This window comes from Salmo salar, chromosome ssa13, assembly GCF_905237065.1.
Source record: "Salmo salar chromosome ssa13, Ssal_v3.1, whole genome shotgun sequence".
Classification (NCBI taxonomy): domain Eukaryota; kingdom Metazoa; phylum Chordata; class Actinopteri; order Salmoniformes; family Salmonidae; genus Salmo; species Salmo salar.
In genome coordinates this window covers 59,254,580-59,282,272 of record NC_059454.1, presented here as the reverse complement: position 1 = coordinate 59,282,272, position 27,693 = coordinate 59,254,580, and the positions used below count along the sequence as shown (strand labels likewise).

The 27,693-nt window shown below is 42.5% G+C and overlaps 1 protein-coding gene across 1 annotated transcript; it reads right to left on the bottom strand.

The window, feature by feature from the left end:
• Positions 1-777: 777 nt before the first annotated feature.
• Positions 778-27,693, bottom strand: LOC106567517 (solute carrier family 22 member 5). Its single transcript, XM_045693405.1, has 10 exons — positions 27,237-27,693; positions 13,772-13,875; positions 13,485-13,639; positions 13,229-13,400; positions 12,931-13,057; positions 2,216-2,316; positions 1,891-2,105; positions 1,616-1,798; positions 1,327-1,462; positions 778-1,234 (listed from the first exon to the last, which is right to left on the bottom strand). The coding sequence occupies exons 2-10, from the start codon at positions 13,780-13,782 to the stop codon at positions 1,159-1,161; spliced, it is 1,176 nt and encodes a 391-aa protein (XP_045549361.1). The 5' UTR covers positions 13,783-13,875; positions 27,237-27,693; the 3' UTR covers positions 778-1,158.

The following is a 27,693-nucleotide window of genomic DNA, read 5'->3' as shown; positions in this document are numbered from 1 at the left end:
AGAGCTTGGAACCACCAAGACTTCCTAGAGCTGGCCGCCCGGCCAAACTGAGCAATCTGGGGAGAAGTGCCTTGGTCAAGGAGGTGATCAAGAACCTCATGGCCACTCTAACAGAGCTCCAGAGTTCCACTGTGGAGATGGGAGAAACTTCCAGAAGGACAATCATCTCTACAGCATTCCACCAATCAGGCTTTTATGGTAGAGTGGCCAGAGGGAAGCCACTCCTCAGTAAAATGCACATGACAGACAGGAGTTTGCCAAGAGGCACCTAAAGAACTCTCAGACCAAACAAGATTCTCTGGTCTGATGAAACCAAGATTGAGCTCTTTGGCCTGAATGCCAAAAGTCACGTCTGGAGGATACCTGGCACCATTCCTACTGTGAAGCATAGTGGTGGCACCATCATGTTGCGGGGATGTTTTTCAGTGGCATGGACTGGAAGACTAGTCAGGATTAAAGGGAAAGATGAACAGAGCAAAGTACAGACAGATTCTTGATGATAACCTTTGCCAGAGCGCTCAGGACCTCAGACTGGGGCGAAGGTTCACCTTCCAACAGGACAATGATCCTAAGCACACAGCCAAGACAACGCAGGAGTGGCTTCGGGACAAGTCTCGGAATGACCTTGAGTGGCCCAGCCAGAGCCTGGACTTGAACCCGATCGAACATCTCTGGAGAGACCTGAAAAATGCTGTGCAGCGACGCTCAACCTGACAGATCTTGAGAGGATCTGCTGAGAAGAATTGGAGAATCTCCCCAAATACAGGTGTGCCAAGATTGTAGTATCATACCCAAGAAGACTCACGGCTGTAATCGCTGCCAAAGGTGCTTCAACATAGTACTGTGTAAAGGTTCTGAACACTTATGTAGATATCATATTTCAGTATATGTTGATATCTTTTTCAAAAAAAAAAAATTGTTTTTGCTTTGTCATTATGGGATGTTGTGTGTAGATTGATGAGGGGAAAAAAATGATTTAATACATTTTAGAATAAGCCTGTAATGTAGCAAAATGCGGAAAAGTCAAGGGGTCTGAATACTTTCCGAATGCACTGTACAATTTCATAAAGTAAAAGATAGCTAATAATTATAAACCAGAATACTGTTTTGTAGTTTTAATACACCACAAGAGAAAAAAAATCTATAATAGAACAAGATTCACAATTTAGACTCCTTCCGAAACTCAGATTTGCTATCAATGTTTTTGGTCTCTTGGTCTGTGTTGCATCGACACCTGTAGAAAAGACAAAAACACGTATTTGAAAAAATTATTCATTCATATATATATACGGATGGACATAAAGAAGGACGGACAGTCAAACTCACCCTTTGATTTGTTGCATCTGTGAGATGGTTTCTGGCAACACCCTCCCGTAACTCTCAGGTAAAATGAAGCAGAACAGACCCCCAAATATTGCCAGGCTACCAATCAATATATATGGGAGGTACTTGTAGTTATTTCCTGCAAATAAAAAAATTAAGACGTGTTCAGTACCAAGGGAGGGGTCTGAATATCAGCAAAGCAAATTCACAGTGAGAGACATTGTCAATTTACGTCCTCTCAATCTTGTTCATCTCTAGTGAACAAAGAAAGGGACTGTGAGTCAGGTCTTACCGAGGTAGATGATGAAGGGGGAGAGGATGGTGACTATGCGTGCTGCCATGGAGCACGTCCCCATAGCCATGTTCCTAACCACGGTGGGGAAGAGCTCCGTCGTGACGGAGTACACCACACAGAATGCTGCGGTGATGGCAAACTTCCCCACCATCTCCAGAAAGATGGCCAATCCTGGGAGATCTGAAACATAGAGAAACAGCCAGGTGTAAATTGGGTGATGTCTATAAATATCTGTAAATGAGACTCCCTCTGAGACTGTCAATTAATTTTACCTGTTGGGACAATGTTAATGAAGAGAATAACAGTGCCACCTAGGAAGAGAGTGGAGGACTGGCATAGGTGTCTGGAACAGTATCTGAGCAGCACCAGGGCGATGAAATAGGCTGGCACTTCTACAACTCCAGACAGGAAGCAGTTGATATAGGGATTTCCATTGAGGTTGGAGGTGTTCAAAATCAGGGCGAAGTAACCACAGGAGACTATCATCCTGCAGAGAAGGGAAATCAAAGATACAGAGCCTAATGAGCATGATGAACAGGCACAAAGTCATATTCAGAGCCATTGAGATTGTGTAGGACTTCAGATGCCAGGACTTACCACAGAAGGGAACACAGAACAGTGATTGAGAGCATGTTGCTGCTCCTCATGACATCCAGAATGTTGTGTTTCATGTCCCTCATGGCCAGAGCATCTTCTACCTGGAGATTTGTGGGTAAGTCATCATCAGGATACATCATTTATAAAAGCAAAATGCATAATGGTTGACATTTTTTAAGAGTAAAATCATACCCAGCCATCCCCTGTGTCTCAAGATGTGTTGAGTCATCTTAAAACACATTTATAAGACTTGTCTTGAGACACGGATTGTGTCTCATGACACCCCATGACATTTTACATACAGTTGAAGTCGGAAGTTTACATACACCTTAGCCAAATATATTTAACCTCAGTTTTTCACAATTCCTGTCATTTAATCCTAGTAAAAATTACTTGTCTGAGGTCAGTTAGGATCAACACTTTATTTTAAGAATGTGAAATGTCAGAATAATAGTAGAGAGAATGATTTATTTATTATTTTATTTCTTTCTTTCATCACATTCCCAGTGGTTCAGAAGTTAACATACACTCAATTAGTATTGGTAGCATTGCCTTTACATTGTTTCACTTGGGTCAAATGATTTGGGTAGCCTTCCACAAGCTTCCCACAATAAGTTGGGTGAATTTTGGCCCATTCCTCTTGACGGAGCTGGTGTAACGGAGTCAGGTTTGTAGGCCTCCTTGCTCACACACACTTTTACATTTCTGCCCACAAACTTTCTATGGGATTGAGGTCAGGGTTTTTGTGTTGGCCACTCCAATACCTTGACTTTGTTGTCCTTAAGCCATTTTCCACAACTTTGGAAGTATGCTTGGGGTCATTGTCCATTTGGAAGAGTCATTTGCGAACAAGCTTTAACTTCCTGATTGATGTCTTGAGATGTTGCTTCAATATATCCACATAATTTTCCATCCTCATGATGCCATCTATTATGTGAAGTGCACCAGTCCCTCCTGCAGCAAAGCACCCCCACAACATGATGCTGCCACCCCGGGGCTTCACGGTAGGGATGGTGTTCTTTGCCCCATGTGCAGTTGCAAACCGTAGTCTGGCTTTTTATGGCGATAATGGAGCAGTGGCTTCTTCCTTGCTGAGCGGCCTTTCAGGTAATGTCGATATAGGACTTGTTTTACTGTGTGTTTCCTCCAGCATCTTCACAAGGTCCTTTGCTGTTGTTCTGGGATTGATTTACACTTTTCGTACCAAAGTATGTTCATCTCTAGGAGACAGAATGCGTCTCCTTCCTGAGCGGTATGATGGCTGTGTGGTCCCATGGTGTTTATACTTGCGTACTATTGTTTGAACAGATGAACGTGGTACCTTCAGGCATTTGGAAATTGCACCCAAGGATGAACCAGACTTGAGGAGGTCTACAATTTTTTTTCTGAGATCTTGGCTGATTTCTTTTGATTTTCCCATGATGTCAAGCAAAGAGGCACTGAGTTTGAAGGTAGGCCATGAAATACATCCACAGATCCACCTCCAATTGACTCAAATTATGTCAATTAGCCTATCAGAAGCTTCTAAAGCCATGGCATCATTTTCTGGAATTTTCCAAGCTGTTTAAAGGCACAGTCAACTTAGTGTTTGTAAACTTTTGACCCAATGGAATTGTGATACAGTGAATTATAAGTGAAATAATCTGTCTGTAAACAATTGTTGGAAAAATTACTTGTGTCATGCACAAAGTAGATGTCCTAACCGACTTGCCAAAACTATAGTTTGTTAACAAGAAATGTGTGGAGTTTTTTAAAAACAAGTTTTAATGACTCCAACCTAAGTGTGTGTAAACTTCTGACTTCAACTGTATATACAATATATATATATATACACTGAGTGTCGAAACATTAGATGCTTCTTCCTAATTCGTCGGGGCATAGACTCTTCAAGGAGTCGAAAGCGTTCCACCGGGATGTTGACTCAAATGCTTCCCACAGATGTGTCAAGTTGACTGGGTGTTTTTTTTATCTTGCTTTACATACTTTAATGTCCCCAAGGGGAAATGTTGTTGCAGTATCATGTACATGTTTGAAGTGGAGTTTAAATACGATAGAAAATAAATTGACAATACAAATTCATAACAGCTACATACAGTATATACCAATGAAAGGGACTAGCCTGCTGGGCTTACTTGGTGGATAAGAACTTCAGCCCAAGCTGTTTAGGAGGGATATCACACCTGGTACAAATGATTGCCAAGTTTTTTCTTCCTGTCGGGGAGGGGGGAGGGGTGCCCTATACCTGCAGCCAGAGTAGAGTAGTTCAAAGTCCAGGTACAGGGGGTGGTTTGGGTCTAAAAGGATTGTGTGAGCCTTGCTGAGGCCCTGACCTTAAAGATATTATCCAAGCCTCTCAGTTTGACTCCAAGTACCTTGCTTGCTGTAGGAATAATCATTCTCAGCATATTTTCCTGGCTGACAGTGGCATTGTCAAACCAACAAACAATATAAACAGTTTAAATACTCTCAATGAAAGATTCGTAGAACAGAGTCAGTATAGTACAGTCAACTTTAAAAGATCCCAGCTTTTTCGAGAAAGTACAGTGTCTGCTGACTCTTTTTGTAGATCAGGTCTGTGCATTTACTTCACTGAAGCTTATTGTCCAAGAGGACACCGAGATATTTGTATACCTCTACAATCTCTATAATCTGACCTCTGATACAGTAGATGTTGCAGAGGTGGGTGTTGTTTGCTCCCTGAAGTCTATGCACATCTCTTTGGTCTTGTTGGTATTGAGGACCAAGTGTGATTCATCACATCACTCTACAAAGTCCGTTGAGCTTAAATAAAAACAGCAGCATTGCAGTTCTTGAAACAAACTGGTACCCCTGGCACCAACCACCTTACCCCGTTCAAAGGCACTTAAATCTTTATCATTTTTACAATTTTTATTTATTTCACCTTTATTTAACCAGGTAGAACAGTTGAGAACAAGTTCTCATTTACAACTGCGACCTGGCCAAGATAAAGCAAAGCAGTGTGACAAAAACAACAACACAGAGTTACACATGGGATTAACGTACAGTCAAAAACACAATAGAAAAATCTATGTACGGTGTGTGCAAATGTAGTAAGGTTAGGGTGGTAAGGCAATATATAGGCCATAGTGGCGAAATAATGACAATTTAGCATTAACACTGGAGTGATAGATGTGCAGGTGATGATGTGCAAGTAAAGATACTGGGGTGCAAAAGAGCAACAAAAAAAACAATATGGGGATGAGGTAGTTGGGTGTACTATTTACAGATGGGCTGTGTACAAGTACAGTGATCGGTAAGCTGCTCTGACAGCTAATGCTTAAAGTTTGTGAGGGAGATAAGTCTCCAGCTTCAGTGATTTTTCAATTCGTTCCAGTCATTGGCAGCAGAGAACTGGAAGGAAAGACGGCCAAAGGAGGTGTTGGCTTTGGGGATGACCATTGAAATATACCTGCTGGAGTGCATGCTACAGGTGGGTGTTCCTATGGTTACCAGTGAGCTGAGATAAGGCGGGGCTTTACTTAGCAAAGACTTAGATGACCTGGAGCCAGTGGGTTTGGCGACGAATATGTAGCGAGGGCCAAGCAACGAGAGCGTACAGGTCGCAGTGGTGGGTAGTATATGGGGCTTTGGTGACAAAACGGATAGCACTGTGATAGACTATATCCAATTTGCTGAGTAGAGTGTTGGAGGCTATTTTGTAAATTACATCGCCGAAGTCAAGGATCGGTAGGATAGTCAGTTTTACGAGGGTATGTTTGGCAGCATGTGTGAAGGAGGCTTTGTTGCGAAGTAGGAAGCTGATTCTAGATTTAATTTTGGATTGGAGATGCTTAATATGAGTCTGGAAGAAGAGTTTACAGTCTAACCAGACACCTAGGTATTTGTTGTTGTCCACATATTCTAAGTCAGAACCGTCCAGAGTAGTGAGGCTAGGCAGGCGGGCAGGTGCGGCCAGCAATCGGTTGAAGAGCATGCATTTAGTTTTACTTGCATTTAAGAGCAGATGGAGGCCACGGAAGAAGTGTTGTATGGCATTGAAGCTTGTTTGGAGGTTTGTTAACACAGTGTCCAAGGAAGGGCCAGATGTATACAGAATGGTGTCGTCTGCGTAGAGGTGGATCAGAGAATCACCAACAGCAAGAGCGGCATCATCGATATATGCAGAGAAAAGAGTAGGTCCAAGAAAAGAGTAGGTCCTTTACCTTGCTGAGCTCACCTTTGACCAGCTGTGCAGTTGTGCAGTTGTCCTATAACTTTAGGAGGATGGCCATGGCAACGAGCAAGAAGGCGAGATCACATGTGCTGCAGTGAGCAAGCAATTTAGACACCAAAACCAGGGTGAATGAAGAGCTGAGATTAACCTCTTACATCTAGACGTTCCGCTAGCGGAACACCTGCTCCAATATCCAATGATGGGTGTGGCGCGAAATACAAATTCCTCTAAAATCCGAAAACTTCCATTTTTCAAACATATGACTATTTCACAGCATTTTAAAGACAAGACTCTCGTTAATCTAACCACACTGTCCGATTTTAAAAAGGCTTTACAGCGAAAGCAAAACATTAGATTATGTCAGCAGAGTACCCAGCCAGAAATAATCAGACACCCATTTTTCAAGCTAGCATATAATGTCACAAAAACCCAGAAGACAGCTAAATGCAGCACTAACCTTTGATGATCTTCATCAGATGACACACCTAGGACATTATGTTATACAATACATGCATGTTTTGTTCAATCAAGTTCATATTTATATCAAAAAACAGCTTTTTACATTAGCATGTGACGTTCAGAACTAGCATACCCCCCACAAACTTCCGGGGAATTTACTAACAATTTACTAAATTACTCACGATAAACGTTCACAAAAAGCATAACAATTATTTTAAGAATTATAGATACAGAACTCCTCTATGCACTCGATATGTCAGATTTTAAAATAGCTTTTTGGTGAAAGCACATTTTGCAATATTCTAAGTACATAGCCCAGCCATCACGGGCTAGCTATTTAGACACCCGGCAAGTTTAGCACTCACCAAAATCAGATTTACTATTACAAAAGTTTGATTACCTTTTGTTGTCTTCATCAGAATGCACTCCCAGGACTGCTACTTCAATAACAAATGTTGGTTTGGTCCAAAATAATCCATCGTTATATCCGAATAGCGGCGTTTTGTTCGTGCGTTCCAGAAACTATCCGAAATGGTAAATCAGGGTCGTGCGCATGGCGCATTTAGTGACAAAAAAATTCTAAATATTCCATTACCGTACTTCGAAGCATGTCAACCGCTGTTTAAAATCTATTTTTATGCAATTTATCTCGTAAAAAAGCGATAATATTCTGACCGGGAATCTCCTTTGCGGTCAACAGAGGAAAAAACACAAAGACGGGGGCGGCCATTGCACGCGCCTAAGCCCACAGTCCCTTGATTGGCCACTTGAGAAAGGCGATAATGTGTTTCAGCCTGGGGCTGGAATGACGACATTCAGGTTTTTCCTGGGCTCTGAGAGCCTATGGAAGACGTAGGAAGTGTCACGTTAGAGCAGAGATCCTTTGTAATGGATAGAGATGGCAAAGAAGTTCAAGAAATGGTCAGACAGGGTACTTCCTGTACAGAATCTTCTCACGTTTTGGCCTGCCAAATGAGTTCTGTTATACTCACAGACACCATTCAAACAGTTTTAGAAACTTTGGAGTGTTTTCTATCCAAAGCTAATAATTATATGCATATTCTAGTTTCTGGGCAGGACTAATAATCAGATTAAATCGGGTACGTTTTTTATCCAGCCGTGAAAATACTGCCCCCTAGCCATAACAGGTTAAGGAGCAGATGACAGACCTGAGCCAAACCATCCGAGAAGAGCTACGAGGACTTCGAACCTCAGCGAGATCGAGCTGTGAGTATAGAGCCAGTGGGCATATGGATGAGGAAAGTGTCAATAAAGCAACTGAGCAGCCTTTAAACTACTAAGCCCAGCCACCACGGGCCAGGTGACTGGAGAAGGCTTGAAGGGCCCAAGCAAGACTGTACCTACAGGCCAAGTTTGGTAGGCACATGCCCTGAAGTTGAACTCATTCAAATGGAAGAAATGTGAACCTTTAAATCAATACTTGATCTCAACATACCCTGATGACAGAAGCTTGTTTTAACACCCTCACAGGAGATTGGCCCCAAGGAGGACCTTGGTCAGCTGACGTTGAGTGCAGCAAATGGTTTGCAAATCCCCTATGTAGGGTATGTGCTGGCAGAGGTAAAGGTGGGGACCTTGGTGTTGAGGAACAGAGAAATTGTGATTTCAAGAAATCAAATTCATAACCTTGGGAATCTACACATATTAGGAATGAATGTCATTGGATAGTGTTGGGATGCACTGGTACCTCTCATTTGTCAAACAGAACCAACCATGGTGAACATTGTCCAAATGGGCCAGGACCCTGAGCACTGGGAGGAGCGTCAAGAACGAGATCCCACCCTCAGACGTCTACACCCCTATGTTGCCCAAGGGGCAAGACCTGCTGGTGAAGAAAATAACTGGGAGACTGCAGCTGTGCGCCGCCTCCTATTGGAGTGGGCTAGTCTAGAGCTCAAAGATGGGGTACTCACTCGTCGGGTTATGGACCCGGAAAAGCATCGGTATGCAGCCAAATCCATGGGAGAAATGGCCATGTTGGAATGGCCAAGATGCTGTCGGCCCTCAGTCGACGCTACTACTGGTCCCAGATGGAAAAGGATCTATGGGTGTGGGCCTCAGCGTGTAGAAGATGTGTGCGGCAGAAGACACTCCCTGAAGGCAGGGCATCTTGCAAGAAGGGACGCAAACCCTACCACACACAGAAAAGGAAAGGGCAGTCGAGGTGGGAGCAACATCTTAACCTGAACAAGTGTGCAATAACACTTTTCATACATCCATAGAAGAACTGGTGCATCGACCCCCTGAAAAATCTACCTCTGCCTGTGGAAAAGTGGGGAAGGATGCCCAGAGGTAGACTAAGCCAGTGTGCTCTGAAGGGAAATATGGTAAAATCCAAACCATGGCTTATCAATGGCTGATGCTATGGAACAGAGGAAGTTACTCCAGAGCATGCCCCTGACGAGAGACCCCGGTGGAGAACCAGGGGCAGACAGATGTCCAACACCCCAGACGGTCACCAAGGAGGAACATTGGAAGACACCCCTCCCAACTCCAATAGTGAGTAAAATAAATGGGCCTGAACTAGTTGCAAAGTGCACCCGAGGACAGGCGGCGAAAAGTGGAGTCATGACATTACTAAATAAAATGTTTTGAATTCTACCAGGAAATGGCTTGCTCTCACTCTTTTTATCATTTGCGCATTTTGTGTGATTTCACTTACGGTTTGCTTTGGATTGTCACTGACTGGATTCACAGGAGTGTAACAACGGGAGAAAACTTCAGCAACTCACATCTGATTGACCCCCCCACTCGCGAGAATACAAGTACAGTAATTTAGGGGTATTCCCATTGGTTCACTGCAGATTGAAACCTGTATTTAAAGCCTTTCAGAAACAGCATGGAGGCAGCGAATGACGGTGGTGTTTGTTTTGAAGCCAGAAAGACATCCACTTAAAAAATCTAATTTTGTCATTATGGGGTCAGGGGGAAAATGGAGTACAAGATGCGTGTCAGGGATCGAGCGGCAGTATTATCATCAGGAGATGTGTACTTGGAAAATGGAAGAGGAATGGAGGGAAAAAGAGAGGGAGAACAGGTCTAAGAGAGTGAGGGAAGAAGAGGGTGAGCGTGAGTCGGATAATAATGGTGGAAAAAAGGGAGATGGTTTGTCAAAAAAGAATGGTAGAAAGTGTAAGCAGAGGGAGCTGAAGACAGGAGGAGAAATGGAAGTGAATGAGGATGAAGTATTGGAGTTGGTAGGTGCGTTAAAGTTATCGGAGACCGAGGTATGCACCGAGGATCAGGATGAAGAAGAGTCTGTGACAGTAGGAGTGAAGTTCATGGAAGAAGTGAACTCTTGCCTTTTGGCTGATCCATTTGTGGTTTCACAGTGGGTGAAAAAAGAGTTGGGTCATGTGGAATCGGTGAGGATAACTAGAAGTGGTCTAGTGATAATTGTTTGTGTTTCTGTTGGGCAGAGGAAGAATGCGCCCGAAGTCAAACGAATGGGGGCAAGAAAAGTGAATTGTTTCGTTCTCAAGAAAAGGGATCCAGTGATAACTGGGGTAGCAGTAGATATAAAACGTTTACCAGCTGAGGGCAAAGATTCCCGGTGTATGTGATGCTCGGCGTTTGATGCGACACAGACGGTGGGGAAACAGAAGAGTCATTGTCTGCTCTTTTGATTTTTTAAGTTGAGTCTTTGCCTGACAAGGTGAAGTTAGGATATAAGTTATCCTTTACGAGCGTATATGTCGAATACGTTAAGATGTTACAGGTGTCAAGCTTATGGGCATGTGGCAGCAGTGTGTAGGAGAGAGGGTCCAAGGTGTGAGAAATGTGCAGAAGGGCATGAGACAAAGGAATGTGTAGTATTGGGGAAAGTAGTGGAATGTGTTAATTGTAGGGGTGCCCATGGAGCTGGGGATCAGAAATGTCTCGTGCAAGAGAGGCAGGTTGAGGTTTCCAGGGTTAGAGTAGAGCAGGAGTTGTCATATGCTGAGGCAGTGAAGGAAATAGAGGAAGGTGGGTTGAGGGGGAGGATCTCAGAAACTGGGAAAGGGGCAGAGCTCTGGCCACATCATTGATGGAAAACACGGACTGGAGTAACAGGGACATTCACAGTTGAACTATTTTCGATTGGACTGGATTTTAACAAACAGATTTCACATTTTAATGACTAGACTCTGGTTTATTGTGACCATATATTCACAGTTAAATGTGTGGCATTGTACTGCACATAATTTATTTGTGCTACAGGCCTAACCCACAGGAGGTGGATCTGGAGTGGACAGAGCAGAAGGAAAACCATGAATGGATTTCCCCACCCCCTAAACTGGAGAAAGACTTTTTCTTTTTGTGGAATAAAATTCCACTTTCGGCCATTAGTGGGTGGCCTAAATTTGTACCTACCTCTGTTCCCCCCAAAATCTATACTGTTTGTTGAAGCTCTGCCTCCTTGTGTTTTTGGTCACTGATGTGATTCCCAACTGGCCACTGATTGAACCTGAATCTTTAGAGTCCTGGTGCGCAAACTTTCCACCAGGTGGCGGTGTCGGTTACTTTATGACACATTCACGGATCACTACAGAGGAGTTTTGGTTCCTGACTTAAAGGGAATACCCTGCCGTCTCCTTGTGAGCATTAAAAGTCCTGGTACCCTTCGTCAGCTCATACAGTATCTGTGTGAAGCTGGATTCAGTGCTCTCGTCTGCATTAAAACCAAATATCAATCCAGGTTGAATGTGACAGCAGAAATGAGGTGCGTACTGTCGACCACGCCCCCTTATTTTGAGAAGCTCCGACCCGACATGCATCAAACACACCCATCTCATTAGTGGTGGTGAGATAAGAGACATTATGTCAGACTAACTTGCAATTGACTGTCTTAGATCCACATTAAAGTATGTGATAGTGAGTTGAGAAGACAGAAATACTGTTTTTTCAATTGACTGCCATAGCCCAAAATAAAAAAATTCAACTGAGTTAGTGTCTTAATGTATTATTTCTAAGATGTCTTATATATTTAAGACATTTTTAACATTTTGACATTTTGATTTATCTAACCTTTACATTGACAGGGAGTCAATGCTGAGACCAAGGTCTCTATTCCAGATAAGCCCTGTATAGCACCACAATACACATAAAAATACAATGTACACATTAAACTACACATTCATATACACAAAATACACGTCATTACACACAATACACAAAAAGCAAAACACAATCATAAAAAACAGACACATTCTTCAAGATAAAAGGTCCCCCAACAGCTTTCTGAAACACCCTAGAGGCACCAATTCCTAAAATGTTTAAGAACGTTGGAGACCATTCCACACATGATGCAAAAAAAATAACTAAGAGCAGATATACCAAACTCATTGGAAATCAAAGGGGATGTCCAGAGTTAGTCATCCTTGAGACCGGGTCTGGTATCCTGTACAGAATGTCTTTAAGTTAACAATGAAGAAAGTTAAGGCAAAAGTTTATGCAGGAGGGCTTTATGAACAAAAATAGTTTAATGCATCAGTCTATGAGACTTCAAAGAGGGCCAGCCAATATATCGCTCGTAATAAAGCGCAGTGCACTATGATACACCGCGTACAATGTCTTCAATTCAGCGGCAGCTGCATTCATAAGTCTCAAGACATGTCGCAAGACGTCGCAAGACATGGTGATGGCTGGGAAGATTGTTCTCTATTCTATTACCTGCATATCCTTTATCTGCATTAGCACAGAGTCCACCATCTATCTCACTTTTGTTATTCTGCAGTGCTACACTGCATTGGTTAAAACACATCAGAAACCTTAACTAGAGTATTCTGATGAATGACCTGCATTACGCCATAAAACAGGAAGGAATGCATCTCTCAAATGATTTACCAATGGTTGGTTTACTTCATTCAGGTTATGTACTGCAGCAAAAATGACTTTGACTTCAACTGGATTAGTACCTAAAATATATATTTTACATCAGAATCAAAGACATAGACACTTTTGTAATTCTTCTGTGGATGGTTTTTGTTACTCCATATGCTTAGGAAGTTTATTTTATGAAACGATGTAAGCTAAACTGTAGCTAAGTAAGCTAGCTCACCTCTGAGGGAGTGAAGATGACCTCTGGTGCTTCAACTCCGTTCCTCCCGGCAGCGTCTCTCAGTATGGCCTCAGCCTCCTCAACTCTTCCCTGAGAGAGCAGCCATCTGGGAGACTCTGGGATGACCCTATACCAATTCATACACAGTCATAAAAACTTAACTGAAGCCCTTTGTGCAATCAGGCTAATGAAGTATGCAAGAAGTAATGTACCTTGCTAAAAGAAGAGGCCACAGATCATCGACTTAGTAGAAGGCTTTGCGGGAAAAACATTTTTTGTTGGGATAAATTGTGCTTACCACCATAGGGGGATGTATATGAGTCCAGAGCCTGCCATGGGCACCAGCAACCACCTCCACTCACGGATGAAGTATGCCACAGGTGGCATTAACATGTAGCCAATTGCAGAGCTCACGAACACTCCAAGAGAGGAGAATACCACACGAACTCCAGGGCTCAGTATTTCTATCCCTAGGACCAGATATGCAAGTTCAGTAAATTGACCAAACGTACAAGAGATACTGTAGATACAAGGAATGCTTATTTTCAACCTACCAAGAACATACGCTATGACATAGTTGGAGACTGATCCAGCGCCAACAAAGAAGAAAATAATACTGAATGCCTCCCAGTTTGGGGAGAATATTTGTATGAATGTGGCCACAGTCTGGATTATTATCGTAGTGAAGAGTGCTGGCTTTCTTCCAAACCTGTTGATGAAAAAGAACGCAAGCTCACATCTCACATGATTCTCCATTAGCACTGAGGGTCACAGTATGAGAGTATACAGTATGACAGTATACAGTATGAGAGTATACAGTATGACAGGATACAGTACTGACCTGTCAGACATCTGGCCAGAGATGAACGTTCCCACAAGCGCACCAAAGTAGTGAATTGATGTGGTCAAAGGAACTTTGTACGCATTATCACACACCACATCCCACTGCAAAATACACATATTTCTTAATTAAGACAAATGTATTTTCTCTACCCTTTACAAAAAGTGAAACTGCAGTTACAGTGCAGTAATTGTTATTCTGAATTCCAGTAATTGTTGTATGCTGTAACTGCAAAATAACCACAGTAGAACTGCAAAATGATGACTAGACAACATAGTAACACAGCAGTTAGTTTCTGGATGCAGTAATTGCAGTACAACTGCAACATACACTGCCTGTCATGTTGTATAAATGATTGGGAGACAGGTGCAGGAATTCGTAATAGGGGGGTTTAATACTCCACCCAAAATATACAACAGGCCATGAAAAGGCACGGGACGAAGCCCAAAACAAACTCGTACACAAAAACACAGCGACGTAACCCAAACAAAAGAGTGAGGTAAAAACTCGAATAAATACACGGGACGAGACTCCCAATACACTACACGGGACAAGACCCGTAATAACAAATGCACAACAATACACGGGACGAGACCCGTAATAACAAGTGCACAATACATGCAGCACGAAAGCCGAAATAACAAAGCACAGGTACTCACAGACCAACGGACATGGGAACAATAACCGACAAGTCAATGGTGAACAGAGGGCACAGATATACAATTACTAATCAGGGGAATTGGAATCAGGTGTGCGTAATGAGACAGTTCAGTGATGCCTAGAGGCTGGTGACGTAGACCTCCGGAACTGGTGCTTGGATTGAGCAGCAGTACCGGGGGAATCCGTGGCAGTACCCCCCCCGAAGTTGTGTCAGCGTCGGACGGGCCAGTTGCAGCTGCTGAAATTGCGAAACCGGCGGACGGACCAGTTGCAGCGGCGTAATGGCACGGATTCCCCCGGTACAGCTGCTCATTGCATGCACTAGTTCCGGAGGTCTACGTCACCGGCCTCGGGGATGACCACATGGTCGCAGTGCGGGTTGGTCAGGGCACTGATGGTGAAAATCCCTGGTCAGTGAAGTGTCGAGGATGTCCTCCGTAGGAACCCAGCACTGCCCCTCTGGGCCGTACCCCTCCCCTGACGGGCTGCACCAGCAGCGGGATGACACCGGTCTCGAGGACGACCACAGGAACGTGGTGCGGGTTGGTCAGGGCCAGTTGCAGCTGCCGAAGTTGCAGCAGTGTCGGACGGGCCAGTTGCAGCGGCGTTGGACCGGCCAGTTGCAGCTGCCAAAGTTGCGGCGGTGTCGGACGGGCCAGTTGCAGCTGTCTCCATTTAGGGTCGATTATTCTGTCACGTTGTTTAACTGTTACGGCTAGGGGAACCCCTCAACAGTATCCGGTGAAATGGCAGAGCGCGAAATTCCTCCCAAAATTATTTGAAATATTTAACTTTCATACATTCACAAGTGCAATACACCAAATTAAAGCTTAACTTCTTGTTAATCTAGCCATCGTGTCAGATTTCATTTACATTACATTTACATTTTAGTCATTTAGCAGACGCTCTTATCCAGAGCGACTTACAGTAGTGAATGCATACATTTCATACAATTTAATACATGTTTTTTTTTTTTCTGTGCTGGCCCCCGTGGGGCTTTACGGCGAACGCACACCAATTGATTATGTTAGGTCAGCTCCTAGTCACAAAAAAAACATACAGCCATTTTCCAGCCAAAGAGAGGAGTCACAAAAAGCAGAAATAGAGATAAAATTAATCACTAACCTTTGATGATCTTCATCAGATGGCACTCATAGGACTTCATGTTACACAATACATGTATGTTTTGTGCGATAAAGTTCATATTTATATACAAAAATATATTGGCGTTTACATTGGTGCGTTATATTCAGTAATGTTTTGCCTCCAAAACTCTGGCGAATTTGCAGAGAGCCACATCAATTTACAGAAATACTTATCATAAACTTTGATGAAGTATACAAGTGTTATGCATAGAATTAAAGATAAACTTCTCCTTAATGCCTCTCGTAGGAGGGGGGTGTGTAGGAAATCAGGAGCAGGAGAGCAGATAAGTTCCAGTGTAAGTCAACGTTTATTCAGGCGGTCCCGAAAGCACAACACAAACACAATGGGAATAACCGCACTAACATCGTCGCCACCCACAGGGAAGGAATTACGCACACGGAGGAGAAACCTCGACTCCGCATACTAAAGCGCAAAATGCAGACGTTAAACATATACCGTAAGAAACAAATGAAATTCCGTGGGGCAGGCACGCAACCCTTACAAGCACAATACACAGCAATAATCCCGCACACAGCCTAGCCTGCAGCGGGGTGTAATAAACCCACCGAAATCAACTAAACTAAACACAGGTGTGAAAAACAGACAGAACTAAACGAAAAGGAAAATGGGATCGGTGGCAGCTAGTAGGCCGGCGACGGCGACCGCAGTTTACTCTGGGCACGCTTTTCATCCAAACGTGAAAATACTGCCCCCTAGCCCAAAGAGGATAAATGATTGGAGACAGGCACAGGAATTTGTAATAGTTTTTTGGGGGAGAAACCGACTAATTGACTTGAAAACGTTTTAGTATGTTTATAACTATATAAGTGGCCTAGCAGTAGTGATTAACGTGTTATGGGTTAGATGGAATGATTTTTGCTCCCGAGTGGAGCAGCAGTCTAAGGCAGTGCATCTCAGTGCTAGAGGCGTCACTACAGACACCATGGTTTGAATCTAGGCTGTATCACATCCGGCCGTGATTGGAAGTCCCATAGGGCGGCGCACAATTGGCCCAGCGCTGTCCGGGTTTGGCCAGAGTAGGCCATCATTGTAAGTAAGAATTTGCTTTTAACTCAAATTTTCTTGGGCCACTATAACTATAACTATTTTGACAATTGGATTGGTCCCCTCTACCACACGGAACCCCACTAATCTACCGACAGAAACGCACAAGGTGGCTAAAAACAGACCATCTTCTGCCAGCTTGCTACCCATGGCCCGGCTAGCTGTCTGAATCGCTGTGACCCCAACCAACCTCACTACTCACTGGACCCTTATGATCACTCGGCTAAGCATGCCTCTCCTTAATGTCAATATGCCTTGTCCATTGCTGTTCTGGTTAGTGTTTATTGGCTTATTTCACTGTAGAGCCTCTAGCCCTGCTCATTATACCTTATCCCACCTTCCAGTTGCACCACCCACACATGCAATGACATCACCTGGTTTTAATGATGTTTCTAGAGACAATATCTCTCTCATCATCACTCAATGCCTAGGTTTACCTCCACTGTATTCACATCCTACCATACCTTTGTCTGTACATTATACCTTGAAGCTATTTTATTGCCCCCAGAAACCTGCTCCTTTTACTGTCTGTTCCGGATGTCCTAGACGACCAATTCTCATAGCTTTTAGCCGGACCCTTATCCTACTCCTCCTCTGTTCCTCTGGCGATGTAGAGGTGAATCCAGGCCCTGCAGTGCCTAGCTCCACTCCTATTCCCCAGGCGCTCTCTTTTGATAACTTCTGTAACCGTAATAGCCTTGGTTTCATGCAAGTTAACATTAGAAGCCTCCTCCCTAAGTTTGTTTTATTCACTGCTTTAGCACACTCTGCCAACCCGGATGTCCTAGCCGTGTCTGAATCCTGGCTTAGGAAGACCACCAAAAACTCTGAAATCTCCATCCCTAACTACAACATTTTCAGACAAGATAGAACGGCCAAAGGGAGCGGTGTTGCAATCTTCTGCAGAGATAGCCTGCAAAGTTCTGTCCTACTATCCAGGTCTGTACCCAAACAATTTGAACTTCTACTTTTAAAAATCCACCTCTCTAAAAACAAGTCTCTCACCGTTGCCGCCTGCTATAGACCACCTTCTGCCCCCAGCTGTGCTCTGGACACCATATGTGAACTGATTGCCCCCCATCTATCTTCAGAGCTCGTGCTGCTAGGTGACCTAAAGTGGGACATGCTTAACTTCTATGGGCTAGGTGGGACGCTTGCTACTCAACAGCCAGTGTAATCCCGTGGCGCGATATTCAAATACCTCAAAAATGCAAGAACTTCAATTTTTCAAACATATGACTATTTTACACCATTTTAACCTCTTACATCTAGACGTTCCGCTAGCGGAACACCTGCTCCAATATCCAATGATATGGCGTGGCGCGAATTACAAATTCCTCAAAAAATACAAAAACTTCAATTTTTCAAACATATGACTATTTCACAGCATTTTAAAGACAAGACTCTCCTTTATCTAACCACACTGTCCGATTTCAAAAAGGCTTTACAGCGAAAGCAAAACATTAGATTATGTCAGCAGAGTACCCAGCCAGAAATAATAAGACACCCATTTTTCAAGCTAGCATATAATGTCACAAAAAACAAAACCACAGCTAAATGCAGCACTAACCTTTGATGATCTTCATCAGATGACACACCTAGGACATTATGTTATACAATACATGCATGTTTTGTTCAATCAAGTTCATATTTATATCGAAAACCAGCTTTTTACATTACAATTTACTAAATTACTCACGATAAACGTTCACAAAAAACATAACAATTATTTTAAGAATTATAGATACAGAACTCCTCTATGCACTCGATATGTCCGATTTTAAAATAGCTTTTCGGTGAAAGCACATTTTGCAATATTCTCAGTAGATAGACCCGGCATCACAGGGCTAGCTATTTAGACACCCAGCAAGTTTAGCACTCACCAAAGTCAGATTTACTATAAGAAAAATGTTATTACCTTCGCTGTTCTTCGTCAGAATGCACTCCCAGGACTGCTACTTCAATAACAAATGTTGGTTTGGTCCCAAATAATCCATTGTTATATCCAAATAGCGGCGTTTTGTTCGTGCGTTCAAGAAATTTTCCGAAAGGGTAAATAAGGGTGACGAGCATGGCGCATTTCGTGACAAAAAAATTCTAAATATTCCATTACCGTACTTCAAAGCATGTCAACCGCTGTTTAAAATCTATTTTTATGCCATTTTTCTCGTAAAAAAAGCGATAATATTCCAACCGGGAAAGCCTGTATATGTTGAAAGAGAGAGACTCACACTCGTGCACGAGTGTGAGTCTCAGAGTACTCTGACCAGCCACTATCCAAACGCGATAATGTGTTTCAGCCAGAGGCTGCCTCAATATCATTCAGCTTTTTCCCGGGTTCTGAGAGCCTATGGGAGCCGTAGGAAGTGTCACGTTACGGCAAAGATCCTCAGTCATCAATAAAAAGAGCCAAGATGAACAACAACTTGTCAGAGAGGGCGCTTCCTGTTTGGAATCTTCTCAGGTTTTTGCCTGCCATATGAGTTCTGTTATACTCACAGACACCATTCAAACAGGTTTAGAAACTTTAGGGTGTTTTCTATCCAAAGCCAATAATTATATGCATATTCTAGTTACTGGGCAGGAGTAGTAACCAGATTAAATCGGGTACGTTTTTTATCCGGCCGTGTCAATACTGCCCCCTAGCCCTAACAGTTTAACACCCCAGCCATCCTACAATCTAAGCTTGATGCCCTCAATCTCACACAAATTATCAATGAACCTACCAGGTACCACCCCAAAGCCGTAAACACGGGCACCCTCATAGATATCATTCTAACCAACTTGCCCTCTAAATACACCTCTGCTGTTTTCAACCAAGATCACTGCCTCATTGCCTGCATTCGTAATGGGTCAGCGGTCAAACGATCTCCAATCTTCACTGTCAAATGCTCCCTGAAACACTTCAGCGAGCAGGCTTTTCTAATCGACCTGGCCCGGGTATCCTGGAAGGATATTGACCTCATCCCATCAGTAGAGGATGCCTGGTAATTTTTTTTAAATGCCTTCCTCACCATCTTAAATAAGCATGCCCCATTCAAGAAATTTTGAACCAGGAACAGATATAGCCCTTGGTTCTCTCCAGACCTGACTGCCCTTAACCAACACAAAAACATCCTGTGGCGTTCTGCATTAGCATCGAACAGCCCCCGTGATATGCTACTTTTCAGGGAAGTTAGAAACCAATATACACAGGCAGTTAGAAAAGCCAAGGCTAGCTTTTTCAAGTAGAAATTTGCTTCCTGCAACACAAACTCAAAAAAGTTCTGGGACACTAAAGTCCATGGAGAATAAGAGCACATTCTCCCAGCTGCCCACTGTACTGAGGATAGGAAACTCTGTCACCACCGATAAATCCACTATAATTGAGAATTTCAATAAGCATTTTTCTATGGCTGGCCATGCTTTCCACCTGGCTACCCCTACCCCGGTCAACAGCACTGCACCCCCCACAGCAACTCGCCCAAGCCTTCCCCATTTCTCCTTCTACCAAATCCAGTCAGCTGATGTTCTGAAAGAGCTGCAAAATCTGGACCCCTACAAATCAGCCGGGCTAGACAATCTGGACCCTTTCTTTCTAAAATGATCTGCCGTAATTGTTGCAACCCCTATTACTAGCCTGTTCAACCTCTCGTGTCGTCTGAGATTCCCAAAGATTGGAAAGCAGCTGCGGTCATCCCCCTCTTCAAAGGGGGACACTCTTGACCCAAACTGCTACAGACCTATATCTATCCTACCCTGCCTTTCTAAGGTCTTCGAAAGCCAAGTCAACAAACAGATTACCGACCATTTCGAATCCCACTGCACCTTCTCCGCTATGCAATCTGGTTTCAGAGCTGGTCATGGGTACACCTCAGCCACGCTCAAGGTCCTAAACGATATCTTAACCTGTCTGGGAAATGTGTTCCCTAGTCAACAGCCAGTGGAATCGCATTGCGCAAAATACAAATACCTCATAAATGCTATAACTTCAATTTCTCAAACATATTACTATTTTACACCATTTTATAGATACACCTCTCCTGAATTGAACCACGTTGTCCAATTTCAAAAAGGCTTTACAGCAAAAGCAAAACATTAGATTATGTTAGGAGAGTACCCTGCCAAAAATAATCACACTGCCATTTTCAAAGCAACTAGCATGCATCACAAATACCCAAAACACAGCTAAATGCAGCACTAACCTTTGACAATCTTCATCAGATGACACTCCTAGGACATCATGTTACACAATACATGCATTTTGTGTTCGATAAAGTTCATATTTATATATAAAAACAGCATTTTACATCGGCGCGTGACGTTCAGAAAATATTTTCCCTCAAACGCTTCCGGTGGATCAGCGCTACAATTTACGAAATTACTATTCGAAAACATTGGTAAAATATAATATTGTCATTCAAAGAATTATAGATTAACATCTCGTGAATGCAACCGAATTGCCAGATTTAAAAATAACTTTACTGGAAAATCACACTTTGCAATAAACGAGGTGCTATGCTCAGAAAAATAGGCTAGGCGATACAGGTTAGCGCCATCTTGGACTCATCTAAAATCAAATATACTATTGTAAATATTCACTTACCTTTGATTATCTTCATCAGAAGGCACTTCCAGGAATCCCAGGTCCACAACAAATATAGTTTTGTTCGAAAAAGTTAATAATTTATGTCCCAATAGATCTTTCTTGTTAGCGCGTTCTGAAGGCTACTCATAATGAACGAGGCGCGCGGGACTTGTCGTCACGAATGTGCAAAGAAAATGTATTTACGTTCGTTCAAATATGTCAAACGTTGTGTAACATAAATCTTTAGGGCCTTTTACAATCAGAACTTCAATAATATTCAAGGCGGACGATTGCATTGTCATACTAAACGTTTCAGAACGAGAGAGTACCCACGGGCACGCGCATCATAGTAGTAATGGCCCTCCCTCTATGACAAACTTTCCAGGCCTCTCGTTCGGTCAGTTTTTACCAGAGAAGACTCAAACCACTTTGTAAAGACTGTTGACATCTAGTGGAAGCCTTAGGAAGTGCTAAATGATTAATAAGTCCCTGTGTGTTTCAATGGCAAAGACTTTAAAGTGATTCCACACATCAGATTTCCACTTCCTGTTAGGATTTGTCTCAGGGTTTTGACTGCCATATTTTTGTTATACTCACAGACACCATTCAATCAGTTTTAGAAACTTCAGTGTTTTCTATCCAAATCTACTAATTATATGCATATTCTCGTTTCTGGATAAGAGTAGTAACCAGTTTAAATCGGGTACGTTTTTTATCCGGCCGTGAAAATACTGCCCCCTATCCCCAACAGGTTAACCGACATCAATAAGAAACAATACTGTGCACCAGTATTCATTGACGTGGCCCAATAGTCTTGGTTTCTCAAATGATTGCCTCGCCTGGTTCACCAACTACTTCTCTGATAGAGTTCAGTGTGTCAAATCGGACGGCCTGTTGTCCGGACCTCTGGCAGTCTCTATGGGGGTGCCACAAGGTTCAATTCTTGGGCCGACTCTCTGTATACATCAATGATGTCGCTCTTGCTGCTGGTGAGTCTCTGATCCACCCCTACGCAGATGACACCATTCTGTATACTTCTAGCCCTTCTTTGGACACTGTGTTAACAACCCTCCAGACGAGCTTCAATGCCATACAACTCTCCTTCCGTGGCCTCCAACTGCTCTTAAATACAAGTAAAACTAAATGCATGCTCTTCAACCGATCGCTGCCTGCACCTGCCCGCCCATCCAGCATCACTACTCTGGACGGTTCTGACTTAGAATATGTGGACAACTACAAATACCTAGGTGTGTGGTTAGACTGTAAACTCTCCTTCCAGACTCACATCAAACATCTCCAATCCAAAGTTAAATCTAGAATTAGCTTCCTATTTCACAACAAAGCCTCCTTCACTCATGCTGCCAAACATACCCTCGTAAAACTGACCATCCTATCGATCCTCGACTTCGGCGATGTCATTTACAAAATAGCCTCCAATACCCTATTCAATAAATTGGATGCAGTCTATCACAGTGCCATCCGTTTTGTCACCAAAGCCCCATATACTACCCACCACTGCGACCTGTACGCTCTCGTTGGCTGGCCCTCGCTTCATACTCGTCGCCAAACCCACGGGCTCCAGGTCGTCTACAAGACCCTGCTAGGTAAAGACCCCCCTTATCTCAGCTTGGTGGTCACCTGTAGCACGTGCTCCAGCAGGTATATCTCACTGGTCACCCCCAAAGCCAATTCCTCCTTCAGCCGCCTCTCCTTCCAGTTCTCTGCTGCCAATGACTGGAACGACCTACAAAAATCTCTGAAACTGGAAACACTTATCTCCCTCACTAGCTTTAAGCACCAGCTGTCAGAGCAGCTCACAGATTACTGCACCTGTACATAGCCCATCTATAATTTAGCCCAAACAACTACTTCTTCCCCTACTGTATTTATTTATTTATTTTGCTCCTTTGCACCCCATTATTTCTATTTCTACTTTCTTCCACTGCAAATCTACCATTCCAGTGTTTTACTTGCTATATTGTATGTACTTCGCCACCATGGCCTTTTTTTGCCTTTACCTCCCTTATCTCACCTCATTTGCTCACATTGTATATATACTTATTTTTCTACTGTATTATTGACTGTGTGTTTGTTTTACTCCATGTGTAACTCTGTGTTGTTGTATGTGTCGAACTGCTTTGCTTTATCTTGGCCAGGTCGCAATTGTAAATGAGAACTTGTTCTCAACTTGCCTACCTGGTTAAATAAAGGTGAAATAAAAAAATTAAAATAATACTTGCCTAGTTATATAAAGGTTACATTTAAAAACAGGCCAGAGACAAAGTACAAAGGGGGCCTGTCTCTGAAACAGAATGTTTCCGTAAGGGTGAGATATATTATAGAGCTAATATTATAGATTGTGAACTATTACACTATAACACTGTCTTATAGCTTCACTGTTTTATATCATTATATTCTCTCTATATTTGAGGGAGCGGTAGTAGTGGTGAAGGATGCTATAGTAGCAGCATGGAACTGGACTACGGAGCAAATGAAGGGTGTCTTGAAGTATGCATTATGGGCAGTGTTAGTAGTAGCAGGGTTTACCTTGTTAGCATTGCTGGGATATCACCTTCTGAAGGCCTTAATGTTGAAACGTGTATGCAGTACTGATTTACCTCAAGATGAGGTACAGTTGATTAAGGCTATCACACATGTACTGTATATCGGGTGGCCATGGAGTGAGAAGGAGGAGACGGGGGCTGAGTTAGGATGATATGGCGTGGGAACACCTTTTGTAAACCTGCAGCCTGAAGTGGAAGTCTGGGTACAAGCATGGGGTGTATAGAGCCTTGACCCCAGCGGAACAGTATCCCAAAGGTATAGAGTCAGGCTAAGGGAGTGCGGGAATCATCATGTTATCAAACTTCAGTTTTTGCCATATATGATTATGCATAGCTTAACGCATTACTAATACTTGTCATATTTTGTGGTTTTATTTTCTTTTGCTTTTCAAGTCTTTTGTTATCACTCTCTTATGAACCTGAAGCAGGAAGAGAAAGTCAAAAGCTCCAGCTGAAATGCCATTATCAGTTGTTTAACCTGTTAGGGCTAGGGGGCAGCATTGACACGGCTGGATAAAAAACATACCCGATTTAATCTGGTTACCACTCCTACTCAGTAACTAGAATATGCATATAATTATTACATATGGATAGAAAACACCCTAAATTTTCTAAAACTGTTTGAATGGTGTCTGTGAGTATAACAGAACTCAAATGGCAGGTCAAAACCTGAGAGATTCCTTTACAGGAAGTGGCCTGTCTGACCATTTGTTGAACTTCTTTTCCATCTCTATCATTTACTAAGGATCTCTGCTCTAACGTGACACTTCCCACGTCGTCCATAGGCGCTCAGAGCCCGGGAAAAAACAGAATGTCGTCATTCCAGCCCCAGGCTGAAACACATTATCGCCTTTCTCAAGTGGCCGATCAAGAGACACTAGCTTATGCGCGTGACCTCGACCGCCCCAGCCTTTGGGATTTTTTCCTCTGTTTGCCGAAAAGGAGATTCCCTGTCGGAATATTATCGCTTTTCTACGAGAAAAATGTCGTAAAAATTGATTTTAAACAGCGGTTGACATGCTTCGAAGTACGGTAATGGAATACTTAGAATTTTATTGTCACGAATTGCGCCATGCGCGTGACACTTCTTTACTATTTCGGATAGTGTCTGGAACGCATACGAACAAAACGCCGCTATTCGGATATAACGATGGATTATTTTGGACCAAACCAACATTTGTTATTGAAGTAGCAGTCCTGGGTGTGTATTCTGACGAAGACAACAAAAGGTAATGACATTTTTATAATAGTAAATATGATTATGGTGAGTGCTAAACTTGCCGGGTGTCTAAATAGCGAGCCCGTGATGCCTGGGCTATGTACTTAGAATATTGCAAAATGTGCTTTCACCAAAAAGCTATTTTAAAATCGGACATATCGAGTGCATAGAGGAGGTCTGTATCTATAATTCTTAAAATAATTGTTATGCTTTTTGTGAACGTTTATCGTGAGTAATTTAGTAAAATGTTAGCGAATTCCCCGGAAGTTTGCGGGGGTATGCTAGTTCTGAACGTCACATGCTAATGTAAAAAGCTGGTTTTTGATATAAATATGAACTTGATTGAACAAAACATGCATGTATTGTATAACATAATGTCCTAGGGTTGTCATCTGATGAAGATCATCAAAGGTGAGTGCTGCATTTAGCTGTCTTCTGGGTTTTGGTGACATTATATGCTGGCTTGAAAAATGGGTGTCTGATTATTTCTGGCTTGGTACTCTGCTGACATAATCTAATGTTTTGCTTTCGTTGTAAAGCCTTTTTAAAATCGGACAGTGTGGTTAGATTAACGAGAGTCTTATCTTTAAATGGCTGTAAAATAGTCATATGTTTGAGAAATTGAAGTAATAGGATTTTTAAGGTTTTGAAAATCGCGCCACAGGATAGCAGTGGCTGTTACGTAGGTGGGACGAATTCGTCCCGCCTAGCCTAGAGAGGATAAAAGGAGGGGAATAAGAGTGTACATAGTGTGATAAGTCATAGGCTATAAGTCTCGGCGGTGTAAAAATACACATCAGCTGAGAATATGGTTTATTTTTTCAAAGTTTCAAAGTTTATATATAGTTGAACAGTATGGAGTTACTATTAAAAAAGGAGGGACTATTGGGTTCTAGCTTGAAATGTACTAATTTATGTTATCATACTAGAACATATTGATTACTTTACATGTACAAGGAATGTATATGTTGGGGTCAAGTGAGGGTGGATAAGAACTAGGTCTATGGAAAGTTACTGAGTGAGACAAGGGGGAGTGCAGAAAGTTTTAACTTCTGTCAAAACATTTTATTGTTAAATCTCATGGCTCCTAAGGAGGGAGGCAAAGGGCAACAGTCTGGTTTCAGTCACTAATAAGGTAGGACAGTTGTGGATTAGGGAGGAGTGAGGAATTCAGGCCGAGGTCAGGTCAGATGAAGTGAGAAGAACAGTTCTATTTCACACACATACAGTATACTTCCACGCCCACGAAGGTTCTAGCATCAGGCAGGGCCATGACTACACCAGTGAGAGGAACCAATTAAGTTCCTGACTAGCAAAAGAGATGTATTGGCTGTCTAGATGTGCAAGGAGTTGACTCCGCCCAGTAGGAGGGTATAAATATATGTAATTGTGTAAACATGTCTTTGTTTTTGCAGCTGTATGACCAGTGGGTAAATAAAGTTGGTTTGAGATTTTGCAAGTCGTCCGTTTGAGTTTTTACTCTGTTTGTTCAGAACCTAACAACGGATAATCATGAATTAATCGTGAATAATGATAAGTGCGAAAGTTACAGAAGTATAAATATCATACACTCCCACCAAATGCTAACCTCCCCTGTTATCGGTAATGGTAATAGGTTAGCATGTCTTGGGGGAATGAGCTTTGTGCCTCTGTAACTTTCTCACTCATCATTATTCATGATTTATTCATAATTATCCATGATCATGGTAGCATCCACATTAATGTAGAAGTGTTCAGAAACATATTCTACTATTATTTACAATAAAAGTGACTCCAGATTGACAGTAGAAAGGCCTCTTAAGTGTCCTAAGTTTTCATAACTGTGACCTTAATTTCCTACCGTCTGTAAGCTGTTAGTGTCTTAACGACTGTTCCACAAGTGCATGTTTATTAATTGTTTATGGCCTTTGAACAAGAATGGGAAATAGTGTTTAAACCCTTTACAATGAAGATCTGTGAAGTTATTTGGATTTTTACGAAGTTTAGTAGACGGTTGCTGTCAAAAAGTGATTGATGTGTTTTGCTGTGTTCTTTGGTTGTCCTCTCATTGACATCTTAATGATATCCTCTCCGGATGTTCTCACAGTATTTGGTGCGGCATGTAGTCTAGTAGTTAGAGCTTTGGTGTCATAGATTAATATTTCATATTGCATAGTAAACTTTACTAATTGTAATATGTATGCTTACATTTCTCTAGTAAAGTTTATGAAGAAAATAAAAGGTTTGAAAGAAAATGGAATTTACCTTCAATTAAAACTCTCTCGCTTCCGTGGTGTCAGGTTAGCTGAGGGGGTTACAAGCAAACGAGGGCCATGCTCAAGACATTCTTTTCTTATATTTTCTAAGAAAAACACTGTTGTGTATTGATATTCTAGTTTTGTCCCTTTAGGGCACCTGTAACCCCCCCCTTGGTTACCTACGTTGGAATGTTCTTCCTGTGAAACGCATTAAACAATGACCACGTTCATTTCTACTCCCGTCTCATGTCCTGTCCTTATATTAGTTGTATATAAGTAATACAGTGTGCTATACAACAAAACTAGCGACGAGCAAGAAACGTTCTCACGTTTGTACTCATCATCTCCGGCAGAGTTAAATTCGTTATTTTTTTTTGCTGTAGAAAGACGCAAACGAGTGATGCTAGCTAGCATCTTTGATGTCACGGCAACGAGAGCCTCGAGGGATAGGAAGAGTTTCGCTG